Source organism: Canis lupus, chromosome 5, assembly GCF_048164855.1.
Source record: "Canis lupus baileyi chromosome 5, mCanLup2.hap1, whole genome shotgun sequence".
In the NCBI taxonomy this organism is placed as follows: domain Eukaryota; kingdom Metazoa; phylum Chordata; class Mammalia; order Carnivora; family Canidae; genus Canis; species Canis lupus.
This window is the reverse complement of record NC_132842.1, coordinates 69,459,922-69,475,208: the sequence shown is the minus strand read 5'-3', so window position 1 is coordinate 69,475,208 and position 15,287 is coordinate 69,459,922. Positions and strand designations below refer to the sequence as shown.

General features: G+C 46.5%; 2 protein-coding genes and 1 pseudogene across 5 annotated transcripts in view; 1 reads left to right on the top strand and 2 right to left on the bottom strand.

The window, feature by feature from the left end:
• The first annotated feature begins 3,703 nt into the window (after nt 1-3,703).
• ZBTB8A (zinc finger and BTB domain containing 8A) overlaps nt 3,704-15,287 on the top strand; it is a 62,711-nt gene continuing 51,127 nt past the window's right edge. The window contains exons 1-2 of one of the 4 annotated variants that reach the window (XM_072827244.1): nt 3,704-3,751; nt 4,012-4,112. The gene's annotated coding sequence lies outside the window, so the exon portion shown is untranslated. Of the gene's footprint in view, nt 3,752-3,803; nt 4,113-4,851; nt 5,018-15,287 lie in introns of those variants that run through there. The other 3 variants (XM_072827247.1, XM_072827243.1, XM_072827246.1) reach the window with 3 other exon arrangements.
• LOC140633981 (probable UDP-sugar transporter protein SLC35A4) lies at nt 13,307-14,272 on the bottom strand (annotated as a pseudogene).
• On the bottom strand, nt 14,702-15,010 carry LOC140633982 (SLC35A4 upstream open reading frame protein-like). Its single transcript, XM_072827248.1, has one exon. It carries the CDS (start codon nt 15,008-15,010, stop codon nt 14,702-14,704), a length of 309 nt encoding a protein of 102 aa, XP_072683349.1.

The window sequence follows — 15,287 nt, the reverse complement described above, 5'->3', positions numbered from 1 at the left end:
GCAGGCAATAGTGTTGCTAAATTTGTGCCAGCACATAAAAAAGACCCCTTCCTTCAGTGTCCAATGAGATTTCTATGACTTTTCTTTAGGCACTCACTTGCAGCTTCCTCAGAGGCCATCAGGACTCTATTAGCTTTCCAAAAGGCTCAAGTTTCACTAACGTTCACCTCAAAGTTCTTTCACCCTTCCATTGCCACAGTAGATATTTTTAGGTTTTTGTTATGTTAGCACTTTTAGGTACCACAACTTGTGTAAGTTATCTATAGCTGCATAACAAATTGCCCCCACAACTTAATGGCCTAAAAGAACAAATATTAAATACTTCACAAGATTTCTGAGGGTCAGAAAGCTGGAAGCAGCTTAGTGGGTCAGTTATGGCTCTGGGTCTCTTAAGAGGTTTCCACTCAAGCTGTTGACTGGGACTGCAGTCAGCTGAAGGCTTCTCTGGGGCTTGAGGATCCACTCCAAGGTGGCACACTCTCATGGCTATTGGCAGAAAGCCTCAGGTCATCTCCATGTGGCCACCTGAGGATACTGTCTTGTCCCAGAACAGCAGATCCAAGACAGGGAAAGAACAAACAGGAAGATGCTTTGCCTTTTATCACCAATGCTCTGAAATTACACACTATCATTTCTGCTTTATTCCATTCTTTTTTTTTAAAGACTTTATTTATTTATTCATGAGAGACACAGAGAGAAAGAGAGAGAGAGAGAGAGAGAGAGGCAGAGACATAGGTAGAGGGAGAAGCAGGCTCCATGCAGGGAGCCTGATGTGAGACTCGATCCTGGGACTCCAGGATCATGCCTTGAGTCAAAGGTAGACGCTCAACAGCTGAGCCACCCAGGTGTCTCTGCTCATTTCCATTCTTCAGAAGCAGGTCACTAAGTCCAGCTCACCCTCACACAGGGGAAATTAGGATTGACCTCTTGAAGGAAGCAGAGTCAAAGAATATGTAGGCATGTGAAAACCATCACACCTATCCATGTTCTTCTTACCCTCTACTCCAATGGGATAGTGGAGTTTTCACTTTTCCCATGTAGGCACTGTTCCTATTTGAGATTTTGATCTTCTTCTCCCTTAATTGCAGAGATTCAGCCATTGTTAATTATTTTTCCTGTATATTTAATCTTTCCCTCTTGTCTTCATGCTTTCCATCAGCATTTAAATGTGTTAAAGTTTTTACCCACATCCCTTTCTAGCTAATTTTAAGACATGTCCTCAAAATCTCTGATATTCTTCCCATTAAGAGATAGCTATGTCCCCTTCTGCTTGAATCTTGGTAGGGTGTGACTACTCTTCCCAAAGGGATATGGCAAGTGAGGCACCGTGACTTCTGTTGATAGGTATAGAAGATCACACAGCTCCTTCCTAGTTCTCTTGGATACTCCCTCTTGGTACACTGTCGTGAGGATACTCCCTCTCAAAACCCAGCAACCATGCTGCAAGAAACCCAAGCCATATGGAGAGGCTACACGTAGGTGCTCCAGGTAACAGTCATAGCTGAGCGAGTTTTCAGGTGATCCCAGTCTTTTTTTTTTTTTAATAGAGAATTAATTTTTTTAATTAATTAATTTATTTATTTATGATAGTCACAGAGAGAGAGGCAGAGACACGGGCAGAGGGAGAAGCAGGCTCCATGCACCGGGAGCCCGATGTGGGATTTGATTCCGAGTCTCCAGGATCGCGCCCTGGGCCAAAGGCAGGCGCCAAACCGCTGCGCCACCCAGGGATCCCCCTGCTCCTTTCTTTCAAGTTTAAGTCTTCTCTGGGGTCTGTGATCTCTGAGTCGTTAAATCTAATAAGATACTTTCTCTTAAGAGAAGTATTTACCACTATTGTCCAGTTCTTCATTTTGGAGTTACTCTTCTCCTAGTTTTTATGACACCATCCTAGGTGTCATCCCAGGCCACTTCCTTGCTCTCTAGTCACTTCTCTATGTCATTTGCAATTTCACCTTCCTCTAACCAGCCACTGGTTGATAAAGTGGCTGCAGTTCCATTCCAAGCCTTCTCCTCTTCTCACTTTGCATTCCCTCTGTATCTATACCCATGGTTCTAATTCCCATCTATATGACATCAGTGACAACATTTTATCTCTAATAATTCTATTAAGTTCTACGTCATATGTCCAGATGCCTTCTTAATATTTTGTGCTGGTCAGTACAGAGACCAACTCTGTTACTAGTTGCACAGAGACTGGCCTTGGCTGATTTAAGCAGAAATGAATGTATTAAAAGTTCACAGATTCCAGGAAGAGCAGAGCACAGGGATTGAAGCCTATGCTAAGCAGGCAGAGGAAAGAGCCAAGTCATAGTACAGAGCTGGTCTGGTGATGATACCAACACTGTCTTCAGTGAACAGAGACGTGGCAGCTGTGACCACTAATAGGACTAGCCCTGGATAGTGGATGCTGCCACTAGCAGCCCTGCCACGATGGCACCTGGAGACGTTATCTTGCTATAGCTGTCACTGCTGCAAGAAACATTTCTTTGATGTTCCTGTTTCTTGGTGTCATAGCTCCCTCTTCAAAGTCCCTAGTGTACGCATCTGACTATCAAAGTGTAGAAGATGGGCACTGTCCTAGCTGTGGGGATTCTCGAAAAGCAAGTCACTGGCATTTCCAGGTCCTATTGCAGGAAACAGATTCTACCTCCCACTAATTAATCATAACATAAAGGATTCTCCAAATATATAAATGAGTTTCAGAAGCCAGGACGGGGAAAGTGAGGGGGAAAAAAAACCCCTATTACTTCCTCCATGCAACAAAGTGTTTATCACCCATCTGATGTGCTCTCTAGAGGAACAAGTTTGTAGAACTCTTTTGCATGTTTTAATTAAGGCTGAAATAAAACCTTGTGCTATAACAATGCCCAGGTTTTTCTGGGAGAATTCTCATAGGGGTTGCTTGCAGAGTAGCTTGAGCACGTCCAACCCTCCTGATACTTAGTGGTTTTCAAACATGTTTTCCATTTACCTGTTCAGAATGTGAGGAAATGCAGCTAAATAGCAAAATACCTCTACAGGAATAAGGAAGTGACATTAGGAGATCATTGTGAATACTCTGACTCCCTCTCATAGAGCATGCAATCCTCAAAATGCATACCTAATTATTGATGGAACCAAAGCAATAAACTTTGTCCCATTTGACTGAGTGTGACATAGAAGAGGCAGCCATACAAAAATGAAAGGTTTTGGCTTCTTTTTTTTTTTTCCAGTTTTATGACACACAGTGCTTTTCAGGACCTGATTCAGCATAAGACACTGGAAACTAATTTCTAGAATTCAAGTTTCTGTAGCTGCCGTGAAAATTCACTGATTTAAGACTTTAGCAAACATATAACCTGTTTGCACTTATGGTCATAAATATGTCAAAAGAAAGTCGGCATACAATGAATTTTTGTATTCGAAAACACAAAACCTGCTCTTTTTACTAGTTTTATATTTTCTCTCGACTTAAGCAAGACTTATTTTCCCTTATCTCAGATTTTCTGGGTTTTCCTCTTCAGATAAAACGCTTGTGACCTGTAGAGGTTTTAGAAAAGGTTACCCACAACCAAAACAAGTGCTTCAATCGAGGGAAAAATTGTGTGGAAATCGCTTACATTTGACGTTGCTAAACTTAAGTACAATAATGTCACATGTATTTATACAGTAATTGTGGGCACGCCTAAGTCCCTCCCTCTTTCCTAAACCAAATTCCCCAGATCCTAGAAATCCAGCCCTTCTGCCCTCCGGAGGCGCCTTTCCCAACGTAAAGTACAATTTTAAATTTAAGCTCCTGACTAAATAATGATTCCGTAGTCAACTGCCAGGGAACCCGGGCACCCCGGAGCCTCTGGAGGGTGCAGCGGGGTGTAGGCGAGGGCAGGGGGAGTGGGCGAAGCTGCTGGTTGGTGCCTGAAATCTGTGCGTTGCCCCTTTAATTGTGTCCCCAGCCCTCGGGCGTTTCTATCCAACGCCCACGTCAGCAAATACCTTTTGTTTCTCTCACGTTGGGGCTACTTGTTTTAGGGCGCAAAGGAGCGGCTTCGAAAGTGGGTATTTCCCCTGCGGAGGGCCAGGAATCCTCCCCGAGCCCGCGCGCGCGACCCGCCGGTGCGCCGCGGCCCGCGGTAAGTGGCTGCGCGCGGCGCGGGCGGAGGGCGGGCGGGGCGTCGGGGCTGTCGGGACGGGCCGCGAGCCTGGCTGCGGGCGGAGGGCGGCGGCGGGCGGCGGCGGGATGCGGCCCGGGCGCGGCGCCCCCAGACGTCCCCGGGCCGGGCAGGCGGCGGGACGCGCAGAGGCGGCCGGGCGCCATTTGCAGCCCCGGGCGCAGAGGCGGCGGCAGAGGCGGCGGCGGCGCGCCGGCTCCGAGGGGCTGGGCACGGCCACAAAGGCGGGCGCGAGCGGCGGGCGGCGGGGGCCCGCGGGGCCGGGCGGGCGGCGCCGGGGCGCACCGGCTCGGGAGCCCGCGGCCGCCCCTCCCCGCGGCCAGCGCCTCCTGCGCGCCCGGGAGGGGCTGCGGGACAATGGCCGCGCCGTCGCCGCCCGCGCCCGCCTCGCCCGGCCCGGCCCGAGCCCGGCGCGGGGAAAGGCGGGAAGGCGCGCGGAGCCTCCTGGCGGCGGCGGCGGGAAGGCGGGAAGGCGGCGCGGGGCCGGCGCCCGGCGTGTGTGGAGCCGTCGGGCGCGGCGGACTGGCGGAGGGTCGGCGGCCGGCGGGCCCGGGCTGCGCGGCGAGTGACGGGCGGCCCGCCCAATGGGGCGGCGGGGGGCGGCGGGGGGCGGCGGGGGCCGGGCGGCCCGGGGGCCCGGGGCTGCTCCCCGGCGTCCCGGCGCTTCCTCGGGAGGGCGGCTCCTTGGGCAGTGGTCCGAGTTGCTCCTCCATCCTCCATCCTTTGGTTTCATACCGTGATGCAACAGATCCGGACTCGGAGCCGAAGGCTGACTTGCTACATCTAACACATAATGAGCCATAATTTTTTTGGTTTATGACGGAACCGCACAAACGCACCTTCTACCCGTGTAGACTGGCTCTTTTGTAAGTTAGTTAGCGGTTTGGCTCCTTCCCCTTCCAATGCGCTTATTTAGCATTGATTGTGCCAATAGCCAGACTCCACAGCTTTCCAAGACGTGTTAGCTTTTCTTTCTCTTTTCTTCCTTCCTTCCTTCTTTCCTTTCTTGATCTCATTTTTCTCTTTTCTCTCTTTTTTCCCTGTCTTTCCTTTTTCTCTCTCTTTAAAAAAAAAATTGAGATATAATTGATATATAACATTGTGTTAGTTTTCGTTTAAGGGATCTTTGGAAGATTCCCACTTAGTAGGCTTTAAGCTACACATGTCCGTATTCTGTTCTCAATACACGTTTCTGTTTGCGGAACTTTGTTTAGTAAATAGAGGGTCTTCACTTATATGAATTATCTCACCTAATTTCACATAAAACAGTCAGGTCGATGGGTTGTTCGACTTTCTAGATGAGGAATTGCATTAAGTGCAGAATGTAACCCTTAAACCAGAAGGTGAGCCATGGCAGGCTCCCAAAGCCTCCTGTTCTTGTTCTTCATTTCCTCCTAAAGTCACCTCCAGAGTCTTCTGGAAAGCAGGTCGGTCACTTTGCTTTCCTGGTCTAAAATTCTTCATTGAGGGGGATCCCTGGATGGCTCAGCGGTTTAACGCCTGCCTTTGGCCCAGGCTGTGATCCTGGAGACCCGGGATCGAGTCCCACATCGGGCTCCCTGCATGGAGCCTGCTTCTCCCTCTGCCTGTGTCTCTGCCCCTCTCTCTCTCTGTGTCTCTCGTGAATAAATAAATAAAATCTTTAAAAAAAATAAAAATAAATAAAAATCTTCATTGATCTTTAGTCAGAAAACGTCCAAAATGCGCAATGGGAGAATGAAGGCTCAAATTTCCTCTCTAGTCCTACCTTCCACAAGCCTCAAGTATGGGTGGGTTTGTGGGGACCCCTGGAGCATGAGCTCCTCACTGATAAGGGCAGATCAGATATCTTTATTCCTGGGAACCTCCCTGGCTACACCAGTGATAAATGGGAAGTGATAATCTAACCTGCACCCCTTGGCCAAATGGGCACACACGGATTAGGCTACAAGATGTCAGCAGAAGGCATCCTGAGTACCTGGGCTCCTTCCAGATCATGTAGATTTCTAGAACTTCAAATACTTGATTCATCTTCTATAATTTAAGTCTTATTTTCTATTGAAAACTGGGTTTCTGTTTAATAGGCTTAACCCTTTCAGTGACATAATTACATGTTAATAATATTTAAAGGATTTGCTGTAAGGTTTTTTGACCCCTTTGAGTGAAGTTTTTGTCACTTCTTTGCTCAGGAATGTCAGTGCCTCTCCATGTTCATTGGTTCCATCTTGTTCATATTAAAAGCGAAGGCCTTAGAAAAGCTGACTCTGTGATGTCCTATCTACCACACAGTCTGCCCCTCCTTTCTGACTCCGTTTCTCATTGTTCTCTCAGTCCTAGCCTGCTGCACCTTAAAGCCTTTGCCATTCCATCTTCCTGGAACACTCTTCCCCTTGATACCACATGACTATCTCACCTCCTTTGGACTTGACTTAAATGCCAACTTCTCAGTGAGGGTTGTCCTAGCTATGGTTTTGATTCTCTTAAATGTTTTAATACTTAATTCTAAATATTTCCAAGGTTAAAAGATGTTCATCCACCGAAGAATACAATTACCATGCTAATAGCGCAAGTTCTTTATGACTCAGGGATTTTTGCTAAGGAGGCTAATGAGATTGTTTTGGTGACCCTGATGGGACACAGTAAATTCTAGTTTAATGACTATATATCTTAAAAGGGATGGTATTGCAACCCACAGCCTTTTTTTTTTTTTTTTTTTAAGAGAGGATGGGGAGGGGCTGAGGGAGAGAGAAAAAGAATCCCAAGCAGGCTCCACACCCAGCAGAGAGCCCTACCCTGGGCTTGATCTCATAACCCTGAGATCACATGGCCTGAGCTGAAATCAAGAGTTGGGCACATCAGCAACTGAGCCACCAGGCACTCCAACTTAAACTTTTCCTAATGACTTGAGTACTGGTATGAACGCAAGTTATGTTAATGTACTGTGGATGTAAATATTACCACATTGTAACCGACCCAACTTCTAGGACAATTCTTTCTTTGTGTGTAGTTCCTATTTGTGCTCCTTCCTACATCTCTACTGCCTTAGTTCAGTTCCTCACTGCATCTTGCTTTGACAATTACATCAAGCTTTAAATTGGTCTCTCTGGCCCTGTCTTTCCCACTGTTTCTCTTCCTCCATGCTGTCTCAAGTTTTCCTCTGGATACATGAATTGGATCATTGTAATGATGATACCTAATATTTAATTGAGCCCTAGCTGCACGCCAGGCATTGTGCACACGCTATGGTTAGAAGAATGCAAGACTTGGGTTTTGGGTCAGCCAGCCAGAATTCATCTCTGTTCACTTGATCCTGTGCAATTTTGGAAATTTTGTTTTATTTATTTATTCATGAATGAGAGAGAGAGGTAGAAACATAGGCAGAGGGAGCGGCAGGCTCCATGCAAGGGAGCCCGATGCGGGACTTGATCCCGGGATTCCAGGATCATGCTCTGAGCCGAAGGCAGACACTCAGCTGCTGAGCCACCCAGGTGTCCCTAATCTTGGAAATTTTTGAAAAATTTCTCTATGCCTCAGTTTCTTTATATGATGTGGATCACAGCAGCTCCTCCCTCCTTGATGAAGCTGTTGGGAGGACAACAATGAGTGTACAATGTTTACCACAGTGCCAAGTGAACATTTAAATAGTGGCTATTTTCATGGAGATGTAACTCACATGTCATAAAATTCACCCTTTTAGAGTGTAAATTCAGGGGGCGCCTGAGTAGCTCAGTTGGTTAAATGGCTGACTCTTGGTTTCAGCTCAGGTCATGATCTCAGGGACGTGGGTTTGAGCCCTGCTTGGGGCTCTGCACTCAGCGGGGAATCTACTTGGGATTCTCTCCTCCCTCTCCTCTATCCCACCTCCCCTCCCTCCACCCCTGCACAGACACACACACTTGCTCTCTCTCTCTCTCTCTCAAATAAATTGATAAATAAAAATTTAAAAAACAAAGTGTACAATTCAGTGTTTTTTAGTGTATTCATAGAGCTGCACAACCATTACCGCCCTCTGATTCCAGAACATTTTCACCATAGTATAAAGAAACCTCGGGGATCCCTGGGTGGCACAGCGGTTTGGCGCCTGCCTTTGGCCCAGGGCGAGATCCTGGAGTCCCGGGATCGAATCCCACGTCAGGCTCCCCGTGCATGGAGCCTGATTCTCCCTCTGCCTATGTCTCTGCCTCTCTCTCTCTCTCTCTGTGTGTGACTATCATAAAAATAAATAAATAAATAAATAAAATAAACTCTCACGATGACTCTCATTAAAAAAAAAAAAAAAAAAAAAGAAGAAGAAACCTCTTACCCATTAGTAGTCACTCCCCATTCCAAATCTCCCTAGACCCATGACAACCATTAACCTACTCTGTCTCTGTCATCTGCCCATGGTGGACATTTCATCTAAATACAGTCATAAAATCTATGGTCTTTTGTGCCTCGCGGCTTTCACTTAGTGCAACATTTCAAAGTTCACGTGCTTTAGCATGTGCCAGTAATTCATGCCTTTTTAAGGTTGAATAACAGGGGATCCCTGGGTGGCTCAGCCGTTTAGCACCTGCCTTCGGCCCAGGGCATGATCCTGGAAACCCGGGATTGAGTCCCACATCAGACTCCCTGCATGGAGCCTGCTTCTCTCTCTGCCTGTGTTTCTGCCTCTCTGTGTGTGTCTCTCATGAGTAAATAAATACAATCTTAAAAAAAAAAAAAAAAAAGGTTAAATAACAGTCCATCGTATGGATGTTCCATTTTCCCGTTGGTGGACATTTGGGTTGTTTCCATCTTTTAGCTATTATGAGTAATGCTGCTACAAACATTTGTATACAGATTTCTGTGGGGACATTTACTTTCATTTCTCTTGGATATATACCTAGGCATGGAATTGCAGGGTCACTGGTAATTCTATGTTTAATCATTTGAGGAACCTGCCAGATTGTTTTCCAAAATGGCTGCATCATTTCACATTTCTCACCAGCACTATATGAAGGTTCTGATATGTTCAGATCCAACTCTTCTTATTTGTGTGTATGTTTGTCGTAGTGATCCTACTGGATGTGAAGTGGTATCTTACTGTGATTTTGATTGGCATTTCCCTAATGACCAATGATGTTAAACACATCTTTATGTGCTTATTGCTATTTATCTTAATTTATTTCTTAATTGCTATTAATCTTACTTATTTTAGCTATTCTCTTATTTAATCTTTTTAACAGACTTCCTTAGAGCCTCTTAGCAGTCAGTATCCTCATTTTACAAGGAAGAAACTGATGCGGAGAGTTAAGTAACTTGACTAAGTCACGCAGTCACTGGTAGATCTATAATAGTATCACTCTTAAAATTCTTAAAAGCGGGCAGCCCGGGTGGCTCAGCGGTTTAGCGCCGCCTTTAGCCCAGGGCCTGATCCTGGAGACCCAGGATCGAGTCCCACGTCGGGCTCCCTGCACGGAGCCCACTGCTCCCTCTGCCTATCTCTGCCTCTCTCTCTCTCTGTATGTGTGTGTGTCTTATGAATAAATAAATAAAATCTTAAAAAAAAAAGAAATCCTTAAAAGTGCCCCAAACCTGCAAAAGTGGTGGGACTTCAGGGTCTGGTGCCTACATACTTTTTTCCTTTTTCTCTTCTCATAACCTTCCATAGGCCTCATGTCTCTAGCCACAGCAAACTCTTTATCATCCCTGAAGAAGTCATGCTGCCTTAGACCCACCTGTGCCTTTGCTCTTGGTGCTGTATCTTGGAATGCCCTTTGTCCTCTTTTTTTTTTTTTTTTTTTTAAGATTTTATTTATTTATTCATGAGAGACACAGAGGGAGAGAGGCAGAGACACAGGCAGAGGGAGAAGCAGGCTCCATGCAAGGAGCGTGACATGAGACTGGATCCCGGATCTCCAGGATCACGCCCTGGGCTGAAGGCAGTGCTAAACTGCTGGGCCACCGGGGGATGCCCTTTTGTCCTCTTTTTTCCTGAATGAACTTTTTACTCATGCTATAAGACCCACTCAATTGTTACTGCCTTTAGAAAGTTCTGGACACTTCTAGACACAGTCATTTGCTTCCTTGGTTTCAGAGTTCTCTTATGCTAGGAGTATTTTCTTCATTGTAGTGTAACTTTCTTTAAAAGCTTCTCTCTTCCTCTCTGTCTCTCTTTCTCTGACTCTTTCTCTTTCCTTACAGACACTAAGGTGTTTCAGAGCACTGACCTTTCCCAGAGCCACACAGAGCCTGGCACAAAGTTGGTGCTCAATAATTATGTATCGAATGAATATGTTTTACCTTTTGGTTTGAGTATCTGCCCTTCTCATAAAAATAGAATAAAAGATTATTGTTGTAAAAAGATAGGCAAAGAAAGCATGTATAGCTATATGGAGTTCAGAACAGTGTAAAAGCAATTATTGAATCAGAGGTTGAAGTTGCTCTCTTTCCATTGTTTTTCTAACCCTTCAGACAGCCTCTATTGCTATTGAGTCCTTGGCTTTCAGCAGCATTGGAGCCATCGAGGGTATGATAAGTACCTTTGTTTTTTGTTTTCAAGATTTTATTTATTTATTCATGAGAAACACAGAGAGAGAGAGAGGGAGGCAGAGACACAGGCAGAGGGAGAAGCAGGCTCCATGCAGGGAACCTGATGTGGGACCCGATCCCGGGACTCCAGGATCATGCCCTGGGCTGAGGGCAGGTGCCAAACCTCTGAGCCACCCAGGGATCCTGACAAGGATTCTCTTTGGTTGTATCCTCTTTGGTTTCCTTTCTCACTTGCTTCCATTGGATAAGGTGCAATATAAGGTCCTTATGGTTTCAGAATATTTGGAAGAAGCTTTATTTCAAAATCTACAGTGTATTTGCCATCATCAGAAGATACCACCAAACCAAACAAGGCCATAAGTTTCTCTAAGACTTTCTTAATATGTGCACTAGAATAATATTCTAAGCCTAGACACTAACATTTTAACTTTCAGATTGCAAATTTTATGGAGAGTACAGATCTTATTCTCATAAAATGTCCTCTTTGATAACATTTTTAAAAATATTTATTTATTTATTTATTTATTTATTTAGTAATAAAGAGATTTATTTTTTTATTTGGGAGAAAGCACAAGTGGGAGGGGCAGAGGAAGAGGGAGAAAGAGAGAGAGAGAGAGAGAGAGAGAGAATCTCAAGCAGATTCTCTGCTGAACGCAGAGCCCAACATTGGGCTCTATCTCAGGATCCTGAGATCATGACATGAGTGGAAACTAAGAGTTTGGACACTTAACCGACTGATCCACCCAGGTGTCTCAGTGATAACACTAAAAAAATCTGAGTAACAAAAAACAGCCTGTGTGTCTGTTAAGGGATGGATGGGTAAAGAAGATATGAGAGAGATGTATATAATGGAATAATATTCAGCCATGAGAAAGAAAGAAATCCTTTGATTTGCAACAACATGGACAGACCCTGAGGGCGTTATGCTAAGTAAAGTAAGCCAGTGAGAGAAAGACAGATACTACCTGTTATCACTTATATGTGGAATTTCAAAAACAAAGTGAAATTCATAGAAACTGACTAGAAAAGTTGTGAAGGGCTGGAGGGTGGAGGAAATAGAGGTTGGTAAAAGTGCACTAACTTTCAGCTGTAAGGTGAATAAGGTCTGAAGATGTAATGTATAACATGGTAACTATAGTTGATAGCACTGTACTGTGTAATTGAAATTTGCTAAGAGAGTAGAACTTAAATGTTCTCACAGAAACAAAACAACCAACAAAAAAAACACACCAAAACCCAAACCAACGATAAATATGTGAGTGAGGTGACGGATATGTTAATTAACTAGATGGAGGGACCCCTTTCACAGTGTATACGTGTATCAGATCATCATGATGTACACTTTAAGTATCTTACAGTTTTGTTAGTTATAGCTTAATGAAGCTGAAAAAAAATCCGAATAGCAAACACCCTGGTTCCTAGAGGATAATTAACGGAGTAGCATTTGAAATGGGAATATGGCAATATCTGTTTCTAAAGGGTAACTCTTTCTTAGGGTGAGGTCTATAATAGCTAGTTAGAGTAACCTTAACTAGTTGGCCAGCTGGAATGGAGCTTTGCTATCTTCATGTATACTGTGGTTTTGAAAAGATCACTCTCTCTGAGCATACAAATATGATGGGCCCAGTCAGATTTTCTTCTGCATCCACTTTTGTATAAGTTAGCATTTTACTGGCTACAAGAAAATGTGTGGTAGTAAAATTATAAAATGTTTACATTTTCTACACAAAGACTTTTTTTTTTTCAATTGCAGGAACAACCTGCACCCCAGAATACTTTGTTAAGAACTTATTGCTTACATAGTTAGAGACACTCATTGAATTATATCAAATTTCCCTGTGCCTGGTTCCAGGTTACTCTGTGTAGAGCTTCCCTAAGCTGTTGAGAGCTAGGACACTGCTAGGCAGGGGCAGGACCCAGAGTGAGAAGAATGGTACCTCCTAGGAGTTGTAGAGGGGGCAGTGGGCTTTGAGAGGGCCCTTGGGGTGAGCAGAGAGACCAGGAGTATAACCTTAAGTCAGGGCCCAGGGGCAGCATTCCCTGAGATGAGTCAAGCTCCAGCCCTCTTTGGAGTTTCCAGAACAAAGCTGGGTGGATATGGAGAACAGCACTGTGGAGGGAGCAGGGGGCATTGTCTCCGGGTGCTGCTGGAGCCAAGGGAGCTTGGAAGAGAGGCCTGGGTAGCAATAGGGTTTTTTTGCATTATGGTGCGGGGGTGAATGTCTCTAATGGGGTGTACCAAAGCTGGGGTGGAATAGCTGTCACCAGGCCTGGGGGCAGTGGGTCTGCCGGGGTGACCACAGGAGGCAAGGAGCCAACTGTTGCCCACACCCCACTTGAAACAACTGCATTGATGCAAGATGAGGCAGGGAGTTTCCTCCAATGGGGATGGGGTCATTTTTAGGCTGAGGTATGGATGCTCCCCAATTCCTTAGTGTGAACGAACATTTGGAAGTTAAATTTCTTTAATTAAACTCAGTCTCCTGAGGTAACCCTTCATTTACCTACTTCCAGAGACTAACTGGCTGCTCTCACTTCCCCACCTTTTGTCACAAGGCACTTGTTACAGGGCTGGCTGCTGAGGAAGGGTTGGAAGGCCTGGGAGGTGGCTCTGATGGTGGCCAATCTTCAGGGTCAGGAGTCCAGGTGGAGGTGGTCAGGGGCTAGCAGCTGCCATAATACAGGTGCACAACCAGACCAATGAGCAGTGTGGCCAGGAAGAAGGCAGCTGTGAGCTACAGCCGCAGCAGGGCTGCTGAGAACATGGCATTGACCACAAGTGAGCAGGACACAACAAACGCGTGTGATGCTGCTGCCGTGCTTCATGACAGCTGACATGAGCAGTCCATTTACTGCTTGGCTCAGTACCACAAGCGCTGCCCATCCTGAGAAACCCTCCAGGAGGCCCAGGCCAGGGCCGCCACCTGCATGCAGACCTAGATTTAGGAGCACACCAAAAGTGTAGAGGAAGAGGTTCTGAAGTGCTAGGGGCTGTCGCTTCATGAGCAGTTCTGTGTACACGGACGAGAGGCCGGAGATGAGGCAGTACAGGATGAGAAGCAGCAGTCCCAGTGGAGTGATATGCAGGGGCATGGGGCCAGCAGCAACTGCTAACGGGGATCCAGGAAGGGTGTTCCCAGGGTCCCGGAGGCCACCAGTTGCATAACAAGCCCCTGCCACCATCAGCAGCAGCAGTGCTAAGCCCTGACGTGCAGAGAGGCGGTGCCGGAGACAGAGACAGTAGAACAGGGCCATGCTTCCAATCTTGAGATTGCTCAGCATCTGGTAGGTGCTGGGGTCCATATAACGTTGAAGATAGATCCCTAGGTTGTTGTAGCTCCGTAGAGTAGGGCTGATAGTGCAAATGGGGCATCCTGGCGCCATGGTGGGGCCCCCTGGGGCTGTGCCTGCCAGCCCACCAATAGGAAGAAGGTGCACAACAGTAGTTTGGTCAACTCGGTCAGCAGCACAGCCAAGGAGGGCCGGAAGGGCACTTTGCCGTTCACATGGCACAGTACCAGCAATGGGGTGTGGGTACCATACAAGGCAGTGGATATGAGTAGCATCAGGGTCCAGCAGGCCTACCTGGGATGGCCCAGCCCTGACATACCCCCGCCCTCTACACTCATGCCCAAACCAGACCCTGGGTGGCCTGTGTAGCTAGCAAGGGGGCAGTGGGAATTGTATCAAGTTTGGGGAAAATCCGTATGGAGCCAGCTCCCCGGAGGGAGGAGCTGTGGCACACTGCTAGAGAGTATACTGAGAATCACAGTCAGCAGCAAACTCCAGTCAGGGATGGAAAAGAAAGGGGCTGGTGGCTCTAGAAGCCACAGTTTTGGGGTCAGTCCCATGGGGTTAAGGAGGGGCATCCAAACTGCTGGCTGATAAGCTGCCGTTTACTCTCTGTAGGAAGGAAAGCAAGGATGAAGGCTGTGGGCAAGTTGGAGATAGCAAAAGGGTGGGTGATAGGTCGGGAAGCCAAATATGGTGTCTGTGGTTGAAAGGCCTCTACCTGCAGGCCAGCGGTGCTCATCCTTTCTCCCCCATGGGATCCAGAGCTAGTCAGGCCCCTTTTGCAATGACTGAAGATAGTCCCTCAATGTCTTCTTCACATTGGGCACGGCATATGCCTGGGCTGCATAGATGCCAGTGCAGGTACCCACAGCAAAGCCCAATACTGCTGATGCCCTCAGTTTGGCCACCACATAGCCGGCTAAGAAGCCCTTGAGGAATGGGGAGGACAAGAGCGAGCCATCCTGGCACATCCCGCTGCTGACTTCTTCCACACACTGCTGCAGGTGTTCCAGCTGGTTCTTGAGGAATGACAGGTCCTTAAGCTTGGGCAGAGAATCCTTGTCATCCACCATCTTCCCCGGCGAACCTAAAGACGTGTTTTAAAGTGGTCTGTGCAATTAATAATAGTGATGATAAGTATTATTATTACCATAATAAGGGGCTTGTTATAAGTCAGGCACTGTTGTCAGCACTTTACCTAGACAATTTTCTCATTTACTCTGTCCTGTAGCTCTAGGAGGTATTTCTATTATTCCGTTTTATAGATGGGGAAACTGAGGCTCTAGAAGGTTAATTTCCCATGTTATCCAGTTAGTGTGTGGCACAGCCAGAATTTGCACCTGGATAGTC

Bases quoted from the DNA above. Each gene is read 5' to 3' on its own strand.
- LOC140633982 (XM_072827248.1), bottom strand. From the start codon at position 15,010: ATGGTGGATGACAAGGATTCTCTGCCCAAGCTTAAGGACCTGTCATTC.